We start from the raw sequence: 27795 nt of genomic DNA on the forward strand, positions 1-27795 counted from the left end.
ATAACAGGTTAATCATTCTATGAGTGGTGTCCAGCAGTACATATATGCCAATCACTGTGTTCATTCCTAGGCAGCAGGGCCGTCTTAACAGCAGTGTGGGCACCTGGGCAAAGCAATGCACTGGGGCCCTTACCCATTCTCCCCTCCTAGGGGTGGGGGGGTGGTATCAGCAGCAGCTTTGATGTCCCACGGGTGGCAGGGGGTGCTCTATCTTCCATTCAACATGTAGGACCTGGAGCAGTAACTTCTGCTAATTACTCCTTTACTGCACAGGTGGTGGGAGGGTGAACACTAACGTGTGGAAGGGGGCACTGAGCTGTATGAAGGGTCCCTTGTAAATGACTTCCAGGGAGGTAGGGGGTGTTTTATACACAGGGGACGGTTGGATAATGGAGTAGGCTTAATATTCGTCATTTTCCAGTGGAAGGGCAGCTTGTTTGACTGCAGATATCGCCATTATTTGGAAATAGATTTCTTAGCCTAGTATAAAAACCTAGAGTCCCAACTTTCAGGAGGTGCTGGGAACTTGGGTATCAGAGATCAGGAGCCAGAGCAATCCATTGACAAACATATAAAACCACACCAGACGTTTGGAGCTGGAGCAGGGACCGGCTGCTTGAAGGCTGATATCTCTGGTTCTGGGCATGATAGAGACAAGCCGCTAGTGTCAGAGAGAACCTGAGAAATATGACTGGAAATTGTAATTAACAGGTCGGATGTGGACTGCTGCTTTGAAGTTGGATATCTGCAGTTCCCCAGGGCCGATTTTCAAAATTCTGGTATCCCTGGAAAAAGGGGATCCTCAGCTATCAAAATAGAGCCCTTATACGCCTGGGGCCCCTGGGCAAGTGCCCATTAAGCCCATACAAAAAGACGGCCCTGCTAGGCAGGATTGATCAGCAATACTTATTACAGCATAATGCACTTTAATGTATTTAACTGTTAATATATTGGCTTATCTTTGGCATAATTATATGCTGTAATGCAGATGCAGGTGGGGCAGATGTAACATGTGCAGAGGGAGTTAATGTGGCCATACATCTACAGATTTATTGTCCGATCTGTCTGTTTGGAACAAAATACTGGTAATGGATGAGAGCACTTTGCTTTGAAATGCTGGAAAACTGCCAAAAACTGTCATTCAGATATTACCAGGTATTTGTTCCAACCAGCCAGATCTGACAATCGATCTGTAGATGTATGGCCACCTTTAGATTTGTGTGAGTTATTTTGTTTCTGTGCAGGGTAAATACCTGCTGCATTATTTTTACACTGCAAATTAGATTTCAGTTTCAACACACCCCACCATTACTTCTGCCCCACCTGCAATGCAGCATTTGTTTAGCATATTTTGAGAACAAATTTGTACTGCGATCAGGTCTGATTAAGGGCTATTATGCAGTGTTATATTTCACACAGTGTCAATGAAATTCCATTTAGAGTATTTGTGCTTCTTCTATTATAAACACGTTCAGGAGAAAACACACAATATTCACAACTGTGACCATGAAAATGGGTCAATTATTAGGGATTTTTTCTCCGGCCAGTCAGTCACTTTGCACTAGGACAAGCTCGTACTGTTTTTTACTATGCTAAAGTATATTAATGAACCACTCTAAGACATCCTGACATAATTATAACTAGATTGGAGCATCTTCATAGGTTTCGTCATTTTCACCTAAAAAGTGAAACTTTAGGCCTCTTGCCAGAACAGAAGATATTGACTCAGATCAAAATGCTTTTGCACGTTTCTTATTCAGGTCAAGTCACAACTTTCCCACACTAGCCGATTTTGAATTTCTCAATTTCAGTTTTTTCACTCCGCCCTACTGGGCACCCCTCACTGAGCTCCCTGCCTGCAGTTCTCTAAAGCCCCCAACACATTAGTACAATTTGGGACAAGAAAATCGGCCTAAATTGTACGGTCAAGTGCGCATCGGGTCAGACATGGGAGATTGTACCTGCTGCACATATAATCTATCGGCTCCGATATCATCAGCAGCACTTTTTAGCACCACGATGTGTTGGGTCCGATTCCATAGGTGCAGGTACCAAAAAGCACGGAGTTGCAGGTGCCAGGAGGCCAGCAGCTGCCAAATAATAATAAAAAAAAGACATTACTCTCTCAGCCAATCAGCGGCCAGCTTGTCTTTTGAAAAAAAAAAATTTTTTAAGTCTGCTGCTGCTGCTGGCTTCCAGGCACCAGGTTTTTTTTTTTAAATCTCCTATCCCTAGCAGCTTCCCAGGAGTCTATACATGGAATTTATTGCATGTTAAAAAAATAAATAAAAAAAATGGAACATTGAGTGCCGACTAGCGCATGGGGGCCTTAAGACCTAATACTTATAGCCATTGCTTTCTGTTCAACCCAATATTGCTAGTCACATTTTTTTTCCTGTAACAATGTCAGTCCCTCTACACCGGCTTCTAACACTACTTATAGTGTGCACACATGGTTAGATTTGGCTTCCGATGTTCCCGATATATAACATCGGAAGCCAAATTGCATGCTTTTTTAGAGCTTCCGAGCCTGATGCGCTGCTGAAGCCCGCTCCCGTGTGAGCGCATAATGGCAGCCAGATAGAGGGCAGGCAACACTATATAGTGCAGATCTGCACTATATAGTGTAAATTGTGCCCCTCTGTCATGCGAGTCCTGATGCGATCTGATCGCGTCGGGACTCGCATCTCATGGCAGTATCTGTCGTGTGTACACACCATTAACCTACCTCTATTTATTTTTCCCTCTATTTTGAAACTATCTTTCTGAACTATACTATTGTAGAGGAGCCATGATTCCTCAATCCTGAGCTATACCTGTTCACTCTGCAGGCTCTCTGTCCCATAGTGGATGTGTCATGCCATGGTGCACAGTTGTAAAGAGTAGAGGGGACAGGAGAGGGTGAAGGAGAGAACTTCTTTATCTATCTGTGCTCTCTACCTCCTGCATTTGTTTTTCAACCACACCCAGAAAACGTCATACTTCCGACACCCAAATCCATGTTCCCCTCAGTCAAACTGCAGCTAGATTGCAATAAATTCACATTTGCAATCGCGATTTGGGTACGTGCATTGCATAGTCATTCAATTAGAAAATTCTACAATTCATGAGTTATTCCCTGTAGCAGAGCATTAGCAGTAAAGAGGAAAGGCTATAGGTCTTGATGCTTGTTACACATTGGGAGGGATTTATTTTATATTATATTTAAGTACATAAAGTTGCTGAAGTATACTTGTATATCTTAACAGCAGTTAAAACAACGGGCAAAAAAAAAAAAATGTATAAAACAAGGTTTACACCGTGTTCTGTGGCTATAATTGTGTGCATGTTTAGGCCACATAATTGCAGCCCATGCTAAATTACGTCGCTAACATTTAAAACCATTCAAATTTGCAATAGCTGTGCATATCATCACTGCTTGTACAAGACATTTATTTGCAACATTTTAATGTTCAACAGAGTAAGAAAACATGAACAAAGGCACAGGGAGAAAATCCACTCCTTTGCCCTCACAATGCATATCACCTCAAAGGTCAAAACACACTGGGTGATTTTGCCCAGCGTGTATGTATTAACGGCTATGGAGAAAATAGTTGGGGAGAAAGTTGCTCAGTGTTTGAGCAATATTCCTGCGGTGTGCCGGACGGGGTTCAGACAGTCAGGATCCCGACAGGCATTTACCCGACGTCGGGATCCCGACTGTCAAAACACTGACAGCCGAGTTCCCGATGGGCGTCGGCTATTTTCTCTCGTGGGGGTCCACGACCAACATACAGGGAGAATAGAATAGGTGGCTCGTGTAGCGAGCCACCGTGCCCGCAAGGGGCTTAGTTGCGCTCACCATGCTGTCTGGGTACGGCCAGGCGGGATCCCGACATCGGGCTAATGACTGTCGGAACCCCTGTACCACAAACCATTCCTGGGGGTGGATGACTTTCAATATCAGGACGTTATGGAAAGCTGTCTACCCCGTTGCTCATTTGCTGGTAATACCAGCAGATGAGCTGCCAGGCCAGCGATGATGCGGGAGTGCGCATTATCACTCACAGCTGCCCCATACACACTAGCCGGCTTTGGAGCTGAAAGCAGCTCAAACAAGTAAACTGTGTATATGGGCCTATAGTCTGCTCATTCTTAATAATAAAAGCAAGTAAAACACTGTGCTGTAAATAACTACTAACATATATGGGAATAAAATTATTGCAGAGTAAAATATTCACAGTTAAAGCAAGTAACTTATGGCCCTCTGGCTTTTGCTGGGAGTGTTAGATAGGACTTCTAGTTCCACAGCAGTAGGAGTGGCAATGGTTGCTATAAGTGTAGTTCATTTCATCACAAAAAAGTTACATGTATTGTAGATCTACTTAATGTCACTGCAATGTCTAGCATAAGGGAGGAATTATTAGAATAGGAAATAATTACTTCTGACATCATTGTTAGTTAAACTAATCCAACTTCAAGCACAATGCACATGTATAAAGTTGGAGTTAACACTTCCATGCATTTTAATACTTCCATATTTTATCCTGTATGAAATAAAACCCAGTGCCTATATTCTTTTGAATACGGAACATGTATTTATAATGGAGCAGGTACGATTTCAACTGGGATACAGGCAGGAATTATTTGCCTGGTAAGAGTATTAGAAAGACTTCTAAAGGTGATGGGCTGATGTACAATTTATTGGAAGAAGGTGAAGGAGCTGAAGTGGCTAAGGCACAAGGAGGATTTCCACTCTCACAGCTCTTCTTTGATCCGTTTGTTGGTAGTCTTGATATTTAAGTCCTGATTATCCACTTTTACTGTCAGGCGGCCAAGCACGTCATCCTGAACGTCAATCTCTGACTGCAATCCAAGGGCCAGATTTTTGAGCCGATCTAAGCCCACAGACATGTCATCTGTAAGAAGGTAGGAACATGGTTAAAATCATTATAGAAGGAAAAAATAAATCCCTTGTATCCGGAAAACAAGGGGGGCTCAGTCCAGGGTGCTCCGCTGCCACAATCCTCTACCCAGGAACCACCCTGTCCGCGTACACGCTTCTGACGAAGGAAGCTCATTCCGAAACGCGTTAAGCATGTACCTGGACAGCATGGTTCCTGGGTAGAGGATTGTGGCAGTGGAGCACCCTGGACTGAGCCCCCCTTGTTTTCCGGATACAAGGGACCCAGACTGACGGACTTCACCTTAACATCTGTATGCCTGCTGTTTGCCGGGAACCCTCTGTTTTATGCTTTTATGACAAGTCACCACTTTGTAAGTGTGTTGTCTTAATTAAAACCTTTTTTATCTGATTGATCTGCACTATGTTGCCTTTCATTATATCTCCCCTGCATACAGAATAAGAGGAGATTCTGATGAAATTGGACCATCCATCCATCCTATTACTTACCTGTTGACCTCTGATGAGTAATGTATATGGGGTTTTGCATGGTGTTTTATAATATATACCATTGTATGGTTTAATCACATTATTATTTGGCTACCTCTGAGCGCTATCTCACAGATTCACTTCTTTCTACAACGGTTTCATGTTTTGAGTAGTCCAAGGTGTTTTCTACTCTGTGAATGTGTGTTTAGCAGCACTTTGGTTTCATTGCGCACCCTACAGCCATATATTTTGCATCACATATACTACATGACCAAAAGTATATAAATTTAACTCTGTAATCCACAGTCTTTGATATATTAATGAGAAATACTTGATTTAAAGGCTTTAAAAATGAAGGTGTGATGCAAAAAAACACATGCTTACCCAAGTTATTGTCAATTTTCTGGTGGTAGTTCCTGAGTACAGGCGCCTTGTGTTGGTATCCAGAACTTGTTGCACCAGCAGCATTATTACTGATATCTAGAAATACAAGAGAACTAAATGCCATTTTCTGAACAACAATAGATTATACATTGTTTTCTTCTAACTGTAAAAAATTAGACATACACTTAATATGTGTGTCTATACTCATAAAAGCAGATAAACTTGGTACAATAGTACATCACTCCACGCACCGCTGGCCAGATGACAGAAGAATAATTTAGTAGTGCATACTCAACCATCACTATAAAAGTATCTTTTCAAATAGGAGTCGTGTACGTGAGACAGATCACATACTGTAGTTTAATATCCTTTTGTGTTGAAAGCGCAAGTGGTCCTTGTTAAAGCGGCAATTATTTATACTGCAAAACCAGTTTGCTTTTGCAGTGTAAATAATTGCCGCTTTAAAAAAAAAAACCTGGAGATTTCTTATTAAATCTCTCACTTTCTGATTCTCTCATTAAATTTCACCCTGTATCTGAAGACATTTGAGGGTAAAAGTTATGAAGATAGGATATTGCCCGTTTTTACCCCTGTATTGATCGCTGGTCGCAGGAACATGCTCCTGTGACCAACTGATTTCTACTGCCGGGCTCCCCCGGCAGTTTCTTTTTCATCAGCGACCATCTCTGGTCGCTGATGAATAGGAGACACAGAGCAATACGGGGCTTAAGTTTACTACGATGGGAGTTCTATTTCAGATGGGATTTTGCTATGGGCAACCAATCAGATACTTTCTATTATTTTCTAGAAGGTGCTAAATAAATAAGTAGATTCTTATTGGTTGCCCATAGCAACTTCCTATCTGAAATAGAACTTGCACTTTAGCAATCTTACCCCTATGGGGGTATTCAATGTTTGTCGTGCTCCCACAGCCATCTCCCCCGTCGGGAGGCCCTATTCAATGCGGTCTTCCCCAACAGCATTGAACAGGGGTTCTCGGCAGAACGAGCCCGACATCACAAGCTGTCGGGCTCGTTCTGCCGAGAAAAGCCGGAAATAGACGAGCTCCCGGCCGGAGCTCGTCTATTTCCGCCCTCAACTTGCGGCCACGCCCCTTTCTCACCGTTTGGGACATTGAATCCAGACCGCCAAGCACAAGGTCGATCAAAGCGAGAACGCGACAGGGGGCATGGCTGTCGAGCTTGCCCGACAGCCGTACCCTTGACATTGAATACCCCCTATGTATTGTCTTCTAGAAGATTCAACATAAATAAGTAGATTCTGATTGGTTTCTATGGGCAACATCCCATCCAATTTTCAATAGAGCTCCCTACTTAGTAAATTTACCCTCTCCTTTGTATGATGTTATATAGGGATCAAACTTTAGTTAGAACATATTTTACTTTCTCAACCAGCAGTTATAAATGGTTTAGCGAATAACTTCTTAATGAAGTCAATCATTAAAAGACCAAATAAAAATCATACATTTTACAAAGGCGGGCAAAGTTAAAGCTCCCAAGCTTTCAGTTCAGAATACAAGCTACCAGTAAGATGAAGTCAGATTCAGAGGTTTTGGCCATGGTAAACAGACAACTCAGCCAATGTAATGGGAGCCAAGTTTGAAAGTTGGACACAAAACAGCTCTATAGGTCAGACCTAATTAGAGTTCTATTCGGCAATGTATAAATTAAACTTACAAATAAATAAATACAGCAAGTTTGTAACAAATAAACATTGTAATTATTTTTAATATAAAAAATGCAAAATAAACATCAGCTATTTTGACAGATAAAGAATGTCATTCTTTTCCCTTTTAAATACATCTTATGCGCTTTGCCATGTTAATCAGACACACAAGCAGCTTCTGCTGATTAAAGCAATATACAGCATTTCAGTATGCTGGTTTTTCTATCGCTGTACCATGAAAAGAGAACTCAAAAGGCAAAAACATGCCAGAAAATCACGTACAACTTTTCAGGTCACCCAGAAAGTCGTATATTTATCATTTAGACCACATGTTCTCAAACGTGGTACTCAGGACCACACACACAGTGCATGGTTTACAGGTCTTCTTGCAGAATAATTAGTTCCACCTGTGGATATTTAAAAAATGTGTCAGTGAGTAATGAATACACATGTGCACCTGCCGGGTGACCTGGAAAACATGAACTATGTAGGGTTCCTGAGGACAGAGTTTGAGAACCACTGATTTAGACAAGTAAATAATAGAATATTCAACTTTTTTTATGCTTTACCATCCATGTGGAGGCATTAGAGTGGACATGGTACACTACATTGGGGTTCATGGAGACACCAATAAAACCTTATAAAAAAAAAAAAAAAAAAAACACAACAGAGAAGGTTTTTGTGGACGACCTAGACACTTATGGTGTGTACACACGGTACTTTTTGCCTTCCGATGTTGACGATAGTCAACATCAGATCGGATGCAGATCGCAAGGGTTTTAACCCCTTCCTGACAGAGCCAGTTTTTGCGTTCCTGACAGAGCCCTTTTTTTCAAATCTGACATGTATCACTTAAGTGGGGATAACTTTTTTTTGCTTTTACTTATCCCAGTGATTTTGAGATTGTTTTTTCATGACACATTGTACTTCAAATTAGTGGTAAATTTGGGTCGATACAGTCTGTGTTTTTTGTGTGAAAAAAACCAAAATGTCGTAAAAAAAATGGAAAATTTAGCAATTTGCAAAATGTTACATTTTCTGCTTGTGAGACAAATAATCATACCACTCAAAATAGTTAATAACTAACATAGACCATATGTCTACTTTATGTTTCCATCATTATTTCAACTTCCTTTTAATTTTTTTGGACACTAGGAGGCTTACAATATGAATAGCAAATTCTCAAATTTTCAAGAAAATTTCAAACACTGATTTTTTTAGGGACCAGTTCAGTTCTGATGTGACTTTGAGGGACTTGTATGTGAGACACCCCCATAAATGATACCATTTCAAAAACTGCACCCCTCACAGTATTCAAAACAGCATTTTGGAAGTTTGTTAACCCTTTAGGTGTTTCACAGGAATTAAAACAAAGTGTAGGTGAAATTTCAAAATTTCATTTTTTTTGCAGATTTGCAATTTTAATACATTTTTCTAAGGAACACAGTACATTTTACTAGAGAAATGTGACTAAAAATTGATTCCCCCAATTCTTTTGTTTTCATAAATATCCTATATGTGGCCCTAGTGTGCACGTTGACCAAACCACAGGCTTCATAATAGAAGGAGCACCTACTTGATTTTGGAGCCTCCTTTTTATGAGATTATTTTTTAGGCACCATGTAGGTTTCTAGGCACCATAAGATGCTAAAATTTAGGAACCCCCCCACAAGTGACCCCATTTTGCAAACTACACCACTCAGGGAATTCATCTAGGGGTATAGTGTACATTTCAAACCCCCAGGGGTTTCACCAATTGTGGTACAACTGGGCAGTGAAAATGAAAAATTACATTTTTTTACACAAAAATGCAGTTCTGGCTCAAAATTTTTCATTTTCAGAAGGTATGAAGGAGAAAAAGCACCCCAAAATCTGTGCCCCAATTTCTCCCGAGTACGGCAATGCCTCACATGTGACCAAAAAATACCATTTGGGTGCATGGCAGGACTCAGAAAGGAAGGAGTGATTTTTGGATTTTGCAGCTCAGATTCTGGTGGAATGTTGGTGGGTGCTATGTTGCATTAGCAAGACCCCCCAAGCACCAATACAGTGGAACCCCCCCACAAGTGACCCCATTTTGCAAACTACACCCCTCAGGGAATTCATCTAGGGGTATAGTGTACATTTCAAACCCCCAGGGGTTTCACCAATTTTGATACAACTGGGCAGTGAAAATGAAAAACTACATTTTTTTACACAAAAATGCTGTTCTGGCTCAAAATTTTTCATTTTCAGAAGGTATAAAGGAGAAAAAGCACCCCAAAATCTGTGCCCCAATTTCTCCCGAGTATGGCAATGCCTCATATGTGACCAAAAAATACCAGTTGGGTGCATGGCAGGACTCAGAAGAGAAGGAGTGATTTTTGGATATTGCGGCTCTGATTCTGGTGAAATGAATGGTGGGTGCTATGTGGCATTAGCAAGACCCCCGAAGCACGGTGAAATTATGAACCTAATAATCCATAGATGTGTGGTATAATTTAAAACACTCCTTTATACATAGGCCGGGTTTGTCGGGGCAAGTGTCACACTGGAAAATAGTTTGCTTTCTTATTCCCTTTTTATAGCAAACTTTGCACCTTTTTTGTGTCCTGCCCTTTTTTCCAGTGGAGGGGATTTCATCAGGAAAATGCTGCCCTGGTACAATACGGGGGCCAGTACTAGAAGTACTGGGGCCCTCTGCCTGCTGGTTCCCAAGTATTAGGCCCTTTATGACTTCCTCTTGAAAGTGCATAAATGTCCCCCTCTGGCCGGTAGAACGGAATAGCACGTAAGCGTTATACAGTGCCATCTGGATGATATACACGGCCAGCTTCTTGTACCAGATTTTTGTTTTCCGCAGGGCACTGTAAGGCTTCAGTACCTGATCTGAAAGATCCACTCCGCCCATGTACCTATTGTAATCCAGGATACAATTAGGTTTTGAGGTGTGGGTACTGGTACCTCGTACAGGGACGGAGGTGGTACTGTCTCCGTGAATTGTTGTCAGTATAAGGACATCCCTCTTGTCCTTATATTTGACCAACAACATATTTTCGGTGCATATTCCCCTGCTTTCACCCCTTCTCATTACTTGGGCAATGTGCGTTTTTGGGAGGCCTCTTTGGTTCTTGCGCACAGTACCGCAAGCTGCTGTACCTCTTGAACCAAGGGCCTTAAACAGGGGGATGCTAGTGTAAAAGTTATCCACATAGAGGTGATAACCTTTATCCAGGAAGGGGTGCACTAAATCCCAGACAATTTTTCCACTAACACCTACGAGGGAGGGGGGGCATTCTGGCGGTTCAATTCTTGAATCCTTCCCTTCATATACCCTAAACCTGTGAGTGTACCCTGAGGTGCTTTCACACAGCTTATACATTTTTATGCCATACCTTGCCCTCTTACTGGGAAGGTACTGGCGGAATTTAACCCTTCCTTTAAAATGTATAAGGGACTCGTCTATGCAAATTAATTTATCTGGGATGTACATCTCTTCAAATTTGGCACTGAAATGATCAATGACCGGCCTGACTTTGAATAGCCGGTCAAAGGTGGGATCATCTCTGGGTGGGCACTGTGCATTATCGTTGTAATGCAAAAATGTAAGGATCGTCTCAAATCGAGCCCGGGGCATGGCCATACGGTAAAATGGGGTGCTGTACAGAACATCTGTACTCCAATATTGCCTAATTTCTGGCTTTTTTACTATGCCCATATGTAACACCAGACCCCAAAACGTCATCATCTCTACTGCATCTACAGGGGTCCACCTAGCAAATGATGACGTGGGGTTTTGAGCAATAAACTGCTGGGCATATAAATTAGTTTGGTCCACCATTAAATTTATAAAATCATCAGAGAAAAATAATTTGAAAAAGTCAATTTCTCTGACCTGTGGAATCAAATTGGATTCCTGGCATGGCCAAAAACTCAGGAACCTGGGGCTCAAAATTGTCTGGTGGTGGGGTCCATACGAGATCAATTATTGGGGGGGGGGGGTCTCAGCTGCTCTACGGGGGCGTCTTTGAGGGGGTCCCTCATCACCAGAGGAGGAAGAGGAGCTTAAGACGAATCCTTCAAATTCTCTGCTTGCATCACTGGCTGTGTCAGAGTCAGAGGCAAGCATGGCATATGCCTCCTCCGCTGAATACATTCTTCTGGATGACATTTGGGATGACATTTGGGATGTCATTTTTATTTTTGTGTTACTGGTAGTGAAATGTTTCAACACGTGTATAGTGTAGGGGGGGGGGTACAAACTTTATTTCAACCCGGGGGGTATGTAGTGTGTAGTGTGTATGTAGTGCAGAAAACAAAAATACTTTATACAAAAAAAAAAAATTGAAGGGGTTAAAAAAAAAAAAAAAAAAAAAAAAAGGTCCTGCGCCAAAAATTGAGCACAGATGTTGGTCAGTAACGTCCGTCACTGAACAGCGCTCAAAGGCAACAGGAATTTGATCAAAAAAAAAAAAAAAAAAAAAAAAAAAAAAAAAAAAAAAAGAAGATCAACCCTGTGCCGAAAAAGATGATCAGTGATGTACGTCACTGATCAGCGCACAGTGGCCACAGGACACCCACAAAATCACAGTGTGTGTAAAAAAAAAATTAAAAAAAGACCCCACAGCACCCACAAAAAAAAAAAAAAAAAGGTGATCAGTGATGCGACACTGATTACCAGTGAGGGGCAGCAGGTGCACAACCTTTGGTGCAACTGACAGTGCAACTGGCAGCAACTGACAGGTATATATAAAAAAAATAACCCTCTGCACCCCCAAAAAGTTGCTGATCACATCAGATATAGTGATCAGCACAAAAGGCGGGGGCAGCAGACACAAAATTTAGCACTCTCTATCACTCTCTGTCACTATCTCTCTCTATCTCTCTCTCTCTCTCTCTCACTATCACTATCTATCACTCTATGACACTGCAGCAGCAGCACTGACAGTTATATATATGAAAAATAACCCCTGCACCCCCAAAAAGTTGCTGGGGGTGCACAAAAGGGGGGCAGCAGACACAAAATATAGCAGTCTCTATCACTCTCTGTCACTCTCTCTCACTCTCTCTCACTCTCTCTCACTCTCTCTCACTCTCTCTCACTCTCTCTCACTATCTCTCACTATCTCTCACTATCTCTCACTCTATGACACTGCAGCAGCAGCACTGACAGAATATATATATATATATATATATATATATATATATATATATATATATATATATATATATATATATATATATATATATATATATATATATATATATATATATATAAAAAACCTGCGCCCCCAAAAAGTTGCTGATCAGTTAATTTATACTGATCAGCACAAAAGGGGGGCAGCAGTCAGTTATATAAAAAATATATAGCACAATCTGTCACTATCTCTCTATCTATAACTATATCACACTGCAGCAGCACAAAATATAGCACTCTCTGACACTATCTCTCTCTATCTCTCTCTATCTAACGCTATTACACTGCAGCAGCACAAGTTCACAACACAGGAAGTCACAAGTAGTAACAGGATCCAGGAAGCATCCAGCACACTACAAGCAGTGATGAAGCAGTGATCAGGTAAGTATTTTGCTCGGTTCAGGTCAGTAAATGGCGGCAGCTGGGCACGGTGACCGCACTGCACGCAATTCCAGACCGGAATGGCGTCTGCAGTGCAGTCACCGTTAGTTTAAATCCCCCTCCTTGGCTGTGATTGGTCCGTCGGTCCGACGAACCAATCACGGCCTTTGGGGGCGGGCGGGGTGAGGTGGGGTGACACCAGTGTCACCCTTACACCCCGCGGTGATTGGTGCTGTACTTTACAGCACCAATCACCTCCGATCGCGTGTCACCGGCGAACGTTATTCGCCGGTGACACAGAAACCGCTGTGAATGGCTGTTCACACTGAACAGCCAATCACAGCGATCGCCGACGGGGGGGGCGGCATCGCAGCCCCCCCTGGGCATGCAGGGACATGTCTGCTGTCAGGGACAGCAGACATGTTGAAACTGTCACCGCGTCTATAGACGCGGTGACAGTTACAAGCCATGACGTACATTTACGCCATGTGTCGGGAAGTACTTCCCGACCATGACGTAAATGTACGTCAAATGTCGGGAAGGGGTTAACCCTTGCGATCCAGATCAGATTCACGTTCACGTATCGCAAGGCAGAAAGACTTGTTTGCCTTGACTATATAGTGCAGATCTGCACTATAGTCAGACTTTTATGCAAATCGGATGTGCCTTCAGATACTATCCACGATCGGACCGGATCGTGGATAGTATCTGAAGGCACATCTGACCGTGTGTACACACCATTAGACTCCATTACATGACTTTCTTCTACCATTTTTTATTTCTTCAGTCAAATAGAAAATACAGACCTCAATACAATGGATTTAAAACAAAAAAGGACAAAACACAGGGGTCTGACGCTCATCACTATTCTGCAGACTGCCAGATGGAGAGTGACTATATGAAGGGAGAAGCCTCGAAGAACAATGGTTTAACTCTGTAAATGAAAAGGAGGATCATCCATAATGCTTTTAGCTGCTACATACCTACAGTGTCCCTTTTCATGAGATTGGGATGTGTAGCTTCATACTTTTCTTCATAATCACTGCTTTTTGATAAGGCTTCCTGCAATCTGAATGCACAACAGGATTTAACAGTCCTTACCATTTAAAATGCAATATACTTAAAGTCTTACAAAAAAAAAAAAAAAAGAAAAAAAAAAAAAGAAGGAAGAGTAGAAGGAAGAGTATAGTGCATTAGGGATACGGTCAATTGGTTGAGCTAAAGATGGTAGACAGTCATTAGGTCGACACCACTGGGTCGACAGGTCAAAATGGGGGTTTTCAATGTTTGTTTGCGCTGATATGTGCCGACAGGTGGTATTTCATGCCCTACCATCCACTAGGGTGTGGTGGGAGAATAATATATAGTGTGGCGAGCGCACCGAGCCCAAAGCATGTCGAGCGGATGCGGTGCACTTAATCATGTGTCCAAAAAAAAACAAAAAAACTGTGAAAAAACCCATGTCGACCTAGACACCTGTCAATCATCTTTATGCCGACCCAATGATCCATAACCATGCATTATTGGCTACATCCACTAACATTTGTAATATTAAGCCTTTCACACAGTAAATGTATTCTCCACTCCCTTTAGCACCCAAACAAACCAATATTCTTTTCTCTAAAGCAGGATTAGATTTGGGAAAGGCAGCGCACGTACAGTATAAGAAAAATAATCTGTAAAATGGATTTACCGGTTGCTAGCTTTATAATCATACGCAGAGTCTTGTGGGGGGGCCTCCACAGGTTTGGCTTTGAAGTAGTTTGTGAAACCACTAAACACGCTCTTTATGCTATTAATATGCTTCTGACTGGTTTTCATATCTTGCTCCATTTTATCCACCATTTTTTCTGTGCGCTTTAAAGCCTCTCCTTGCCGCATTAGCTCCTAAAGTGAGAGAAGAGAAACAGAAAATAGCATAAAACAAACACTTAGTAATTATATTCCTATATTTATTTACACCCATGTCACTAGAATCTGGACTTTAATAAGCTATATTTTAATGATTAATGGGGTATCCAATTAGGGGGGGGGGGGGGGGGGGGGGAATAATCAGGTGTGAAATACAGAAGTTTCATGTTTTTTTTTCCCTCACAGTTCTGTGCAACCGGTGTACTTTCGTGGCTGCAGCCCTGTACTCACATGAATACAGCCGGAGGCATGTGAAACAAAATCCTCAAAGGGGACTAGGTGGTAACGTGCGCAAGGAGTTTTACTGTAACCTCTGTTGTGGGCGGTGCAGCTGGATCTCAGGGCTGTTCACCCTGTTAAGCTTAACAAATAATCCTGGGGGAGGGATTCAGACCAACACATTTGTATTTTACATTCAAATTTGGAAACAAGGGACCACATTTAGATTGCCCCAACAGAGTTGCCACAAGGGTGTTGAGCGCTGAATACCTCCCCCACAATTATTTGTGAAACAGAATCCTTGATAAGCGGCAAAAGATTCTATTCTTACCAGCATCACTTCTGTACTTTTTTTTTATTAAAGAGATTAAAATTCACAATTCTAATTTTGAAGAAACAAATTCTTAATTACCATAGGATTTGGAGATCTGAGCAAATGCCCAATAGAGGTGACTAGTCATAGCACATCCAGGCCAAGGCTGTCTTTTTTGTATGGGCTTAATGGGCACTTGCCCAGGGGCCCCATGTGTAAAAGGGCCCTATACTGATAGCTGAGGATCTCCTTTTTCCAGGGATACCAGAATTTTGAAAATCGGCCCTGGGGAAATGGAGATATCCAACTTCAAAGCAGCAGTCCACATCTGACCTGTTAATTGCACTTCCCAGTCAGATTTCTCAGATTCTGTCTGACTTAAAGTTTTTATGAGAGTATACCAAAAGCTGGGACTCTTCCCTTTCTGTGGACACTAGCGTCTTGTCTCTATCTTGCCCAGAACCAGAGATATCAACCTTCCAGCAGTCGGTCCCTGCTCCAGCTCTAAACGTCTGGTATACAGTTCTATATTTTTGTCAATGGATTGCTCTTGCTCAGTCCTGATCTCTGATCCCCAAGTTCCCAGCACCTCCTGAAAGGTTTTTATACTATTGAAGGCTAAGACATCTATTTCCAGATAATAGAGATATCTGCAGTCAAACAAGCTGCACTTCCACCAGAAAATGACGAATATTAAGCTCACTCCATTATCCAACCCTCCACTGCGTATAAAACCCCCCTACCTCCCTGGAAGTCATTTACAAGGGACCCTTCATTCAGCTCAGTGCCCCTTCCACACGTTAGGGTTCACCCTCCCACCACCTGTGCAGTAAAGGAGTAATTAGCAGAAGTTACTGCTCCAGGTCCTACATGTGAGTGGAACATAGAGAACCCCCTGCCACCCGTGGGACATCACAGCTGCTGCTGATACCCATTCTCCCCTCCTAGGGGTGGGGGATGCTAAGGGCCCCAGTGCATTGCTTTGCCTACGGGCCTACACTGCTGTTAAGACGGCCCTGATCCAGGCTGCCAATGACAAAGCTGTGGCATCTCACTTACTATACAACATTTTCAAAAAGGCATTAAACTACCACAATAATCAGACACAGACACATTCTACAATAGAGAAACTATACATCTAACCTCTGCTTGATGTAATACCTGTATTGGTAGCAAACAAGTTGTATATGATGCAGTAAAAACAGAAACTTATTCTTTTGACAATATAATGTAGTTACATAATCTTTATAGATTTTAATGTGTTAATCTGTATTAATGTATGCTTTGTGAATTTCATGTGCATGTCAGTTTATTAACCTTTTGCTGAATTATGAACAGTTGTTGGACATTAAAGATAAATGCCTCGATGTTTCTCTTTGTGCTATCCAATTAGATTGTCTGGAAAACATACTATATGTGAAACCTATGTGTTTTTGTCTGTTGCAGAAAAACAGGGCTGCTTTTAGGGCTTTTGTTTTGCCTGCCCCAATAAGCCACAAATACAGCCCTTAATATGCATCAAACCCTGAATTTTATTATCTAAATAAGAAATCTGAAGTTAATTCTGTGTTTATAATTAAAAGTTTAGTATCTGAACAAAGGCCTTTTTTACCCCTCAAAAATGTACACAACCAAGTGTGGGTGTAGTAGTGTTCATTCTAGCACCCACCATCTTTAAAAATCCATGCAGTTCCTCTTCCCTGCCTGGGGTGTTGCTGTCTGCTGTAGTGCTTCTAGCACAGTGTGGTCTGTATATCAGCACTGAGGTTTCTAACACAGGTCTGGTTTGCATATCAGTGCTGATATACAGACCACACTGTGCTAGAAGCACTACAGCAGTCAGTGACACCCCAGGCAGGAAACAGGTACTGCATGGGTTTTCAAAGATGGCGGGTGCTAAAATGAGCACTATGTAAGAGTATACATCCCGAGCGCTTCCACACTTACAACCGAAAAGTAGAACGTGTTCGCATTGTGGTTTTCCCATGTAAGGTAAAGCCCACAAACAAGCATTTGTACCTACAGCCATGGGCAAAATTTGAGAGTTTTGCTGCCCTTCATGAGGACAGGCCATCCACCATAAGTCGGAGGCTCACCATGTCACACAAGGGGCTGGTAAACATACAGAGAAGGGAGGGGGCAGAGTGGGGGACATAGTGAATGGGAGTCAGGCTTGGGGACATACAATAAGTGAATGGGAGTCAGGCTTGGGGACATACAATAAATGGAGGCACTGATGGACATTAAGAGAAGTGGGTAGGCTGGGGGACAGAGTGAATGGGTGCAGAGTGGGGAACATACAGTGAAGGAGGGGCAGGCTGGGGGGCAGAGTGAATTCTTTTCATAACCAGAGAGTTTCAGTGTGAATATATATTTTATACACATTCTTTGGTGTCGTGCCTTGGGTTGCTCTACACCCTAGACCAGTGGTTCCCAACCGTGCACGTTTTCCAGGTCACCCAGCAGGTGCATTCATTATTCAGACAAATTTTAAAAGATCCACAGGTGGAGCTAATTATGTCGCTTTTGATTCTGTGTGGAGACCTGGAAAACGTGCACTGTTGGGGGTACTTGAGAACCAGGGTTGGGAACCACTGCCCTAGACTAAGGAATTTACCCTACGGTGAGGTTAACTGGATGTGGTGGGTGAACCCATAATTATGCATAAAAGCTCTATTTAAATGAAAAAAAAAAAAAACACACCTAGTGCTATTAGAATAAACAACATTTGAATAGTGCAACCAAATTCTCTCTTTGTAAGTGGCAGAAACTGGGATATACAAGTCCTGCATAGCTATTTGTGTTTACTCTATGTACCATTTGCAGCCATGGTACCACTCAAGTAAACAGATAGGCTGTCTTTTTTAAAACAAATTCTTAAAGTAACAATAATGCTATAGATTAATACCACAAGACATAAAAAGCAAGTTGCACAGTGAAACATTGAATAGAATGAAACACGCCAGTTTTTTTTGTTAAGCAGTTCTACCATAAGAACATTACAATACACGGAAACGGAAAGACAAAACAAGAATCTGTAAGTCACTTGATCTTTCCAAATTACTATGGATATATAACAGAACAGATAATATGGCTTAACATTTGGTAAATAGGTCCAGATTTACTTCTAGGAACCGAATTCTTCTATATGGGGGTGGGTTGGGGAATAGATTCAATTTAATATAACATGCCCCATGCTCGGCCATGATGCCTGGCTGCATACATATCATCCATACAATGTAGAGCAGTGGTTCCCAACCCTGGTCCTCAAGTACACCAACAGTGCACCAGCAGGTGCACAGATTATTCAGGCACATTTTAAAAGATCCTCAGGTGGAGCTAATTATGTCACTTGTGATTCTGTGTGGAGACCTGGAAAACGTGCACTGTTGGGGGTACTTGAGGACCAGGGTTGTAGGGCATAACAATTTTTCCCCTTGTACTTCTATGGTGTTGAATTCCTCCCTTTAAATCTAATTTCAGACATAATTACTTGGCTTCAACCAAACTTTGACCTGGGGCTCAGAGCTCAGCCTGAAGCTGGGGATACCCTTTCACACACCCTTCATAACAGAACCTGGTTTTCTGCTGTCCAGTGGGCAATTGAAGATGATCTCATCTTCAAGTTCCACTGTCCCTGGCCCAAGACCCAGGTCACACCTTTCAGACCAAAGACAGGTCATCCACTTAGATTGCAAGTCTCTGGAGAAATCCTGTTGGCTAGCGGGGTCGCTGACCTGGGACTGTAAACCCAGGTAGACCCTTTCATATGTAAGCTGGACCGGACTGGGTTAATGCGTGCCACTACCTGTATTAGGAATGTGCTCTCACCGGCCCCTATTCTTCACAGCTTCAAAAGCACAGTATAACCTTATCCAGAAGTTCCCAATGGTCGTGAAAGCAACCAATATCCATGCTTGGTCAAAAAGGTGACTTATTAGTACTTTAGTCAACTTTTATTTCGCATCTGTGCAGAGCAATTGATATAGCTACAGCCTGGACTGCTGGGTTCCTTCAGGACCACATTTGGGAACCTCTGACCTAATTTTTCATCAATCAGCTTGAGCACCCATATCATGCACCATCCACCGGGTACCATGGATAGGTTGTTGAGCCCATACTGCTAAGCACAGGATTGCTTCATTCTAGTATTCTACATTTTCTTCCCCCACTATGCAACTCCTTACAGTTTGTAACTCAAGTAGGTTGTAGTTATTTTAATCTACTGTGTAACATGTTGCAGTTTGTTCCTTGAGTAACTCAAATAAGTTCTGCTCTAACCTCTGTTGTATGGGGTGGTGGACCTTTGGGGCACCTTATAAATCTATTATAGAATCACTTAGTTTCAGTCTTGCACAGGCACAGCAGAAAGCTGCATCACCTCTCTTCCTCCCCGTACAGATATCACTGGCTGCCTGACTCCCATACAGTAGATATAGAATTAAGGCTATATCTTCCTGGAATGTTTCCAGAGCCCTGGTTGTCAGCACCTGGTGTGGGGAGGCGGGTATTTATAAGACAATCACTTGTACACATTGTAAGGTTTGTTTTAGTCATGAGTTTTGGGGAGGCAAAAGTCAACTTGAATAAAGAAAAACAAACTCACAGAACAGCTACAGTTACCTATAAAGATACAATTGTTCCAAATTATTTATCTGCATTTTGTGTGTCCACAACTAAATTTTTTTACCATGTTTAAATACATTTTTCAACAAATCAATGGAGATCTCTTAAACACACACACAAAAAAAGAAAAAAAAAAAAAAACAGCCAAACCCACTTATAACAAGTATAAATATGGTTATTCATTTTAGGAAAAAAAAAAAAAATAGTAAAATGATTTCATGTTACTACAGTATTTAGGCTTGCTGACAAAGCATCCCACCCACTAGAGTGAAAAAACACAAAAACCTATGAAAAGAACATCAGAACCCCACACAAAATGTTCTACCCATGATCAATTTCACAGGGCACTATCCTGCTCCAGGGTCTCACGAACACAGTGTTGCACTGCACTCACGTTACTGTGACAGGCACAGTACACAGATGCGCTGTTTTTTTACTTTGGTCTTCTAATCAGGGGTGTGGAGCGCTTTATTTTCATGCCTTTACTGTTCCCACTCTTTTTTAAACGCCCTACCTCAGTGTGGAAGAAAAGGAAGTTGTGTGGCTGGGAGTGGCAGCTGGGAGGCATACGCTGGTCCCTTGAGCTGGTTATATTATCAACCCTTAAATGCAGGGGGGGCACTCATTTTGTCCCCCAGATTTTGGGAGCCAGCACCGGCTCCAAAAGCCCAGTGCTGGTTCTGAAAATCAGACGGACCCCTACTCATTTTGTTCCTGCGAGTGGACACAAGAAGCTGCAGGATACGGTTATTAGATCAACCCTATTAAGGTTGAAAGGTCAACACCTGAAATTTACACACATATTAGAATAACCCTTACAAAACAACTATTTGATGGTAAATACAGACTGCCCGGCACTAATGGAGGGCGGTTTTGCATAGCGCAGTTCTATGCAAAGCCGCCCATCTGCTGGTATAACCAGCAGATGAATGGCTTTCGCTGTGATAATGCGGGAGCGCGCAGCAGAGCTCATTGCTGGGGCATACACACTGGCCGACTTTCAGCTGAAAGCCGCTCAAACATGCTGTTTTCAGCTACTTTCAGCTCAAAGTTGCCCAGTGTGTATGGGCCTTTATTTCAGATTAGAGGACATCATCGCTCATTAGTCTAGATTTTAAGATGGTCTTTAAGGGCCCTACACACGGAGAGATTTGTGTCAGAGATTCATAACGGGATATTCAGAATGAGGGATTTCCCAGAGATTCATAGACTTTCAAGACTTTCTCTTTTGATTCCCCCTCGGTGTATATATTACATGCATAATTACATTATAGATAGCTGTAAATAGCGACACTCACCTCTGCCGTTTCAACCCCAACTTTCTCGGAATCATAAATGAGGGACAAAGACCTGTTGCTGCTGTCCACGGTGGACTGTGCCCTCCGCATGACTTCTGCCTGCAGGGACCGCTGTCTGTCCATCTCCTCCCTCCTCCTTCTCTCGGCGGGGTCTTCACATGGCTCCTGGTCGTTGTTCCACTTCACAGGCTTACAGTCCTCGTCCTCATCCTCATCAAAGGGGTTGTAGCTCCGGGACATGGTGGTAATAAGGTGCAGCCGGCAATCTAGGCTACGCTGTAGGAGAGGAAAGTGAGACAGTCATGTGACGGGACGCCAGTATGGCTGGGGACAATAGCTCACAGAGGCGCCAGGCATATGTACAAACATCGCCCCGAGCATAGGACAATCGCTTATAAAATTCCTACCTATATATAAATGTTCTATAGTGCCGCGTCCTGACCACACAGCCGAGTTACTCCCGAGTCCTGCTTCAAGTTCTGCCTAGCAAGCAGCTGGCTCACACACTGGGTCAGCAGTGCACGGACCGCTACTTCCGCCCCACCTCTATGCTCTAGTACAAAGCTTCCGCCCTCACTGCTCTGGGCCGTACCATTCTGTCCCGGGGAAACTGCTGACATGTCATACGCCTCGTTCATTGGACAAATGAGTACCGGCTAAGCGCACTTCCTGCGCCCTTTATTGCACCCTCCCCCACCACAGCCGGAGTGTGGCCGACCGTCGGATACCATGGCAACAGGGCATGTCGCCCAACCAGCTCTGCCGTCGTCACTTCTGCTTTCAGGGTCATGTGATGTGATGTGATGAAGCCGAGCGGTGACGTCATCTGACGGCTCAGTCTCTGGAGAACATGGCGGCCAAGGGGGGCAGCGGTAGCTCCCGGGGCTTTTATTTCAACACGGTGCTGTCCCTTGCCCGCTCCCTGGCAGTGCAGAGGCCCGCGGCGCTGGAGAAGGTGAGATAGTGCGTGGTGATTGGCAATGTCGGCAGAGCTCATGCGGAGCACGCAGAGGATGAGTCTCCCGGCCGATGCAGACAGGGCACAGCATTTATTATTTGCGCTCTGTGTGGGAGGGATCACTGGTCATAGGCGCAGATCCACCTGTCACTGGAGGCATCACCAGTCACTGGCTGCATACCAGTGAGTGACCACCAGTAATCCTCTCTGCACTGGGATCTGCTGCTGTTAAAAAAAGATGACTGATTGGCACTGGTAGCCTGTGGCACTGCTAGCTCGTTACTGGGACCATGTCAACTACCTACTTTGCATGAGAGACTATACTATCAGGGTTCGGTCATCTATCTTAGCAATATGCTAAATCGTTTGCTGTCATAGTCTCAGTGATTTCCATGTTGCTGGTGTTTGTAATAATACTGTAAATAACAATATAGATTTTTCGTGTTTCCTACATAATTCTAAATCCCTGTCATTGCAAATATGGAGTTATAACATTTCTGTTGCACTTCATACACCAGCCCACCATTTATAATTGTATACTTGTTTGTGACATGGCCACATAGCATTTGGAATCCTGGTGTAGCCCTTTCTAATACCGATCCCCGCACCCCACGTTTTTATTTTTTTTAAATTTTACTCTGATAGTTAATTTATTAATTATACTATAGATGCCAGATTGTGAGGAGTGGGTACAGAAGCACTTCAGCGTGTTTAATATGTGGCAAACAAATATGTTTTCTATGGTATTTGATCTCTTTAGAAGCTAATACAGTTGCCTAAATAGTTTCCTACATTAATCCTAAACAGGAATGGAATGCTCAAATTCCTCAGTGGATTTTAGGGTACTTGTTTTCTAGCACGGCGCCCGTCGGGTCCCATCGCATACCTTCACTTAAGGTATGCGATGGGACCCGGCTGACCCGATTTCGGGCTTTTTAACTGCTTTCCCGACAATGTAAAAATCGGGTCCATCGCATGACATTATAATGGCATGCGATGCGACCGACCTGATTTTACATTGTATGTAATGTTAATTGGCCGTTTAAAATCAGATCCATCGCATGCCATTATAATGGCATGCGATGTGACCAATGCAATGGACCCGATTTTGCATAGGAACCAATGTTAAATGGCCCCCAATACCCGATTTTTCATTGTATAGCCACCCAGATGGGTAATTTGTATGTCAAATGCCCCCCCATTGTTAACGCCACCCCACGATGAACGCCAACCCGAAGCGTGGCGAGCGGCGGCGGTACGCGTCCTCCGACCTTTTCATACCCCCACTATCCATGTTGACGTAGAGTTGATTTTATATAGTGTGGTGAGCGCAGCGAGCCAGAAGCGTGGCGAGCGGATGCGTAATACGTCTGAAGTAATGCGTGTCCCCCCGCGGGGCTCGCCATGCTTCGGGCTCGGTGGCTCGCTGCGCTTGCAACACTATATAAAATCAACACTCCACGCCGACGTGGATAGTGGGGGTATGAAAAGGTCGGAGGCACCCTAGGCAAATGCCTAGTCCTGCCTAGTGGTGGCGCCGGCCCTGGTCGGAGGACGCGTGCCGCCGCTTGCGGCCTCGCTTCGGGTTCACGTTGATCGTGGCGTTAACAATGGGGGGATACAATGAAAAATGGGGTCCGGGGGGCATTTAACATTGGGGCCATTAACATTGGGGCCAATGTAAAATCGGGTCTCGGGGACCATTTAACATTGGTTCCAATGTAAAAAATTTGCAACCCGATTGCATACAATTAAAATCGGTGGCGCCGTGCTAGGAAACAAGTACCGATTTTAGTGTGATTGCTGAAATCCTACATATTGTAAATGCACAGTAGGGTAAACTGAATTATATGGGGCCTCAGTTTTCTTACTATCCTTAAGGTGCCCACAAACTGTTTCGATTTGGCCACTTTTCACCCTAGTTCAACCGATTGGCCGAGAAATCGGGTGAAAAGTTGACCAAAAACCCCGCATGTGTTGGACATCCAATCCGATTTGTTGCATGGTTCTGTGCGTATCGGGTCAGAGTTGGGGATCGTACATAACATAGTGTTCATTCTAGCACCCCCTGCCTGGGGTGTCGCTGTCTGCTGTAGAGGTTCTAGCACAGTGTGGTCTGTATATCAGCACTAATATGCAAACAACACCTGTGCTAGAAACACCACAGCAGATAGCGACACTCCAGGCAGGGAAGAGGAACTGCATGGGTTTTCAAATATAGCGGGTGCTAGAATGAACACTATAACATACATAAGATAAATTGGATATGCAGCCAACAGTGCACATCGCGGGTGCGTTTTAGCACCTGCAATGTGTTGCATCAGATTTCCCTTGAACTCCCCAGTAGTCTTTTTACATGTGATAAATTGCATTTAAAAAGTCACATCAAGTGCCAAATCAGATGGAAGCACTCCCGGGGAAGTTTACGGAAAATCAGTTTGACTTATGCCTCAGACAAGTTGGACCAGTGCATGGGCACCTTTTAGGCACTTTGTTAAAATCTGTTTAATTAAATTGATTTATGCCTGGGGGAAATCCCTGCTTGTTGATTCAGTACAGCCATTATTGTTACTTTTATTCCAAATATTTAACTTAAATTTTATTGTTAAAAAAAAATAAATCTGTGTCCGTTTGACAACATCAAAAGTGGTGTATCAACTATTGGAGTCACAACCAAGAGAGCACGTGTATCAAAAATAATAAGTAGGAAGTGCAGTAGGTTGGACTCAAGTGCCACTTCTGTGACGTGTGTGTGTGTGTGTGTGTACTATATATTGTGAAATGCATGTAATAAATTTTTCTGAGTTCTTTTAAGGGCTTTTTTTTATTTCATGAATAAAAAGATGAGCACCTATTTGTTTCTCTACAGGTACAGAAGTTACTGTGTATGTGCCCCGTTGATTTCCATGGAGTGTTCCAGCTGGACGAGAGGCGCAGAGATGCACTTATTGCTTTGGGTATATTCCTGGTCGAGTCTGATCTTCAGGTATCTATCGGTTTATCCACTAATGTGTTTGACTTGCTTGTCTTTTTGCAGCATCCAAAATTTAGCATTTACCAAATCATCTTAGGTTTTAATGACACCTTGCTGAAAAATAGGTACTTTGTATTCTCACTGTTTGTGAAGAGACTTTGTCCATTTTATCATTGGAACATGTTTTGTGTAGCCCGGATGTACTCTATGGCCACATTTCCACGCAGCCCCGTCCTCAGAATATTACCCTTAGCAAGAAATGTGCATCAGAAGTACCCAATACACACAGAAATATATATATACATTTACCTACCAGCAGGGGTGTAACTAGAACTTCACAGGCCCCATAGCAAAATATTAAAAGGGGCCCCCTGCTACAACGCCCTTTAAGGGAGCAAAAGAGAGAACGAGGGGAGTGAGAGAGAGGAATAGAGTGGGTGTCATAGAAACAGAGATGGGGTGTCAGGTAGAAAAATGAGAGACGGTGTCTGTAAAAGAGAGGTAGAGACAGTGGCCCTTATTCTGATTGATGCGTACTTTTCCGCATACTTTCGGATAGCGTCTTTACGGCGTCTGCGCATGCGTGGAGAACGCAACGCGCATGTGCCACGCATTGACTCCGTACCTGTTCGGCCAAATCCCGTACAAAACTGTGCACCGCAATCAGTCTGGAAATATGGGCGTATTATGGGCGTCATGCGGAATAACACATGGGCGTAGTTTAAAAGTGGGCAAAACTGGGAGGAAACATGGGCGGACACGGGGGAGTACACTTATGTTGGGGGGCGTGCATTCGGATAGCACTCCGAATGCACGCGAACAAAACCGATAGAAATGTGCGGTGTCCATAAGTCAAGTATTGCTTTGCGGAAACCACTCGGTCTTGCGGTAGGCGAACGGAACGCCTAATGACTACAAGCATTAACACCTGAACCCAATACAATCGACTCCTTTACTCATTACTCACTAATAGGACGCTTGTCAGTGCTTTAATTGAAACCATTGCACTTCAATTGCTGTAAGGGTTAATGTGTGCAATGCATGTGTTAGGCATGGTTGTAAGGATATATTGGCATATAATTGATTCCAATTCCAAATAAACATTTTTTTATGAGGATAGGTCATTGAATAAGTGGGTCATGTGATGTATTGCAGAATAGACATAATAGTGGGTAGTTTTGCGTAAATACACCGCTTCCGTGCGGACGGACCGCTTGCCATCCGTTCGGATGCGGTATTCCCGTGCATACTCTGTAATACCGTGCAGAATCTGAGTGTTTCCCCCGCACACGCATGGTTTGTATGTCGTCCGTAAACACGCCCTGTTCTTAAAGAGTGAGTCCGTCCGAATGCGGAGGACACGTGGGCGTTTCTACGGACGATGGCCGCACGCGGCAGCACAGCGTGGCGTGCGGACCGCACCGTAAGAATTCGGGAATATCCGCATCAATCAGAATAAGGGCCAGTGTCAGGGAGGGGAAGAGAGAGAAAGTGTCAGGTAAAGAGAGAATGTGTCAGAGAGAAGGAGAAAAGCATCAGGAACAGAAAGAGGGAGAGAGGAAGAGAAAGTGTCAAAGAGAGAGGAGGGCAGACAGTGTCACACAGCACTAAGCAAAAAATATGTAAACATATAATGTTTGATTAAAGGTGAAATAGTAAGAAAGAGGTAGATTTATTAAGCATGGTGAAGTGATAGTGTCTGGTCTTTATCACCGGCCAATCAGCTCCTACCTGTTATTTTTCAAACCAAGCCTGTAACTTCACAGTTAGGAGCTGATTGGCCGGGGGGAGATCCATGCAGTGCCTACACATGTAATAATAGAACGTTTATGCAGCAGAGCAACTGAAGCGGACACCATGAGCCTGGCACCACCCACAGGGTTATTTAATAGAGCCTATCATAGGGTATATTAAATAATCCTGACCGCTTTACCGGGCTCATGGTGTCCACTACATTTGCTTTGCTGCAAATACACTTCTGCATAAGTGCTATCAGCACTACTGAGGGTGCAGGGGGACCGGCGCCACTGCTTACCAGTCAGTTCCCCACATGCTGGGCTCCAGTGCGCCGATTGCTGTAAATCGTGCATTCCTGGGCAATCAAGGGTCTGGACTTGGGCATTGGGCTTGGGCATTGGGCCCCTAGGGTTATGGGGCCCTTGGGCAACTGCCCATCAAGCCCATGCGCTAAGACGGCCCTATATTATGTATACCTGCTTGTTAATGTTAATATTTAATAAGCCAGTAAGGTCGCATCAACTTAGCATGTGAAAGTATGGTCAATAGCATCAGCTATTGTTCAAACTATACACCAGAATAGGAAAGAAATGTGTTCTAAATGTGATTTAAATGTCTTTTGCTGCTGAATGATTATTGGTGCCAGAGTACTTGGTTTAAGTTTGTCAGACACTGTTTCTGTACTGGGATTTGCATATATTTGTGAATACAGGTTATGTTTTGGTAATAGTAGTATAAGCTCTAGTATAGTTGAAAACTAA

General features: G+C 43.2%; 2 protein-coding genes across 4 annotated transcripts in view; one reads left to right on the plus strand and one right to left on the minus strand.

Moving 5' to 3' along the window:
• Positions 1-3166: 3166 nt before the first annotated feature.
• SNAP29 (synaptosome associated protein 29) lies at positions 3167-22113 on the minus strand. 2 transcript variants are annotated; one of them, XM_083149036.1, is made up of 6 exons: positions 21958-22113; positions 21366-21641; positions 14692-14885; positions 13982-14067; positions 5756-5851; positions 3167-4898 (listed from the first exon to the last, which is right to left on the minus strand). In XM_083149036.1, exons 1-6 carry the CDS (start codon positions 21988-21990, stop codon positions 4738-4740), a joined length of 846 nt encoding a protein of 281 aa, XP_083005162.1. In that variant the 5' UTR covers positions 21991-22113; the 3' UTR covers positions 3167-4737. The 2 variants fall into 2 exon arrangements, with proteins under 2 accessions (XP_083005162.1, XP_083005171.1); XM_083149045.1 differs by lacking the exon at positions 21958-22113 and adding an exon at positions 21773-21951.
• The window catches only part of PI4KA (phosphatidylinositol 4-kinase alpha), a 141291-nt gene continuing 135558 nt past the window's right edge, over positions 22063-27795 (plus strand). Inside the window, exons 1-2 of one of the 2 annotated variants that reach the window (XM_083149000.1) lie at positions 22063-22320; positions 25193-25309. In XM_083149000.1, the coding sequence (XP_083005126.1) occupies positions 22216-22320; positions 25193-25309 (222 nt within the window). In that variant the 5' untranslated portion in view covers positions 22063-22215. The remainder of the gene's footprint in view (positions 22321-25192; positions 25310-27795) is intronic. The other variant, XM_083149011.1, reaches the window with a different exon arrangement.

This window comes from Crinia signifera, chromosome 1 (genome assembly GCF_055691185.1).
Source record: "Crinia signifera chromosome 1, ASM5569118v1, whole genome shotgun sequence".
In the NCBI taxonomy this organism is placed as follows: Eukaryota; Metazoa; Chordata; class Amphibia; order Anura; family Myobatrachidae; genus Crinia; species Crinia signifera.

Bases quoted from the DNA above. Each gene is read 5' to 3' on its own strand.
- SNAP29 (XM_083149036.1), bottom strand. From the start codon at position 21,990: ATGACATGTCAGCAGTTTCCCCGGGACAGAATG. The intron at 21,642-21,957 runs GTACGGCCCAGA...CCTCTCCTACAG, and splicing joins AGTTTCCCCGGGACAGAATG to CGTAGCCTAGATTGCCGGCT. The intron at 14,068-14,691 runs GTAAATCCATTT...TTGTGCATTCAG, and splicing joins GATTATAAAGCTAGCAACCG to ATTGCAGGAAGCCTTATCAA.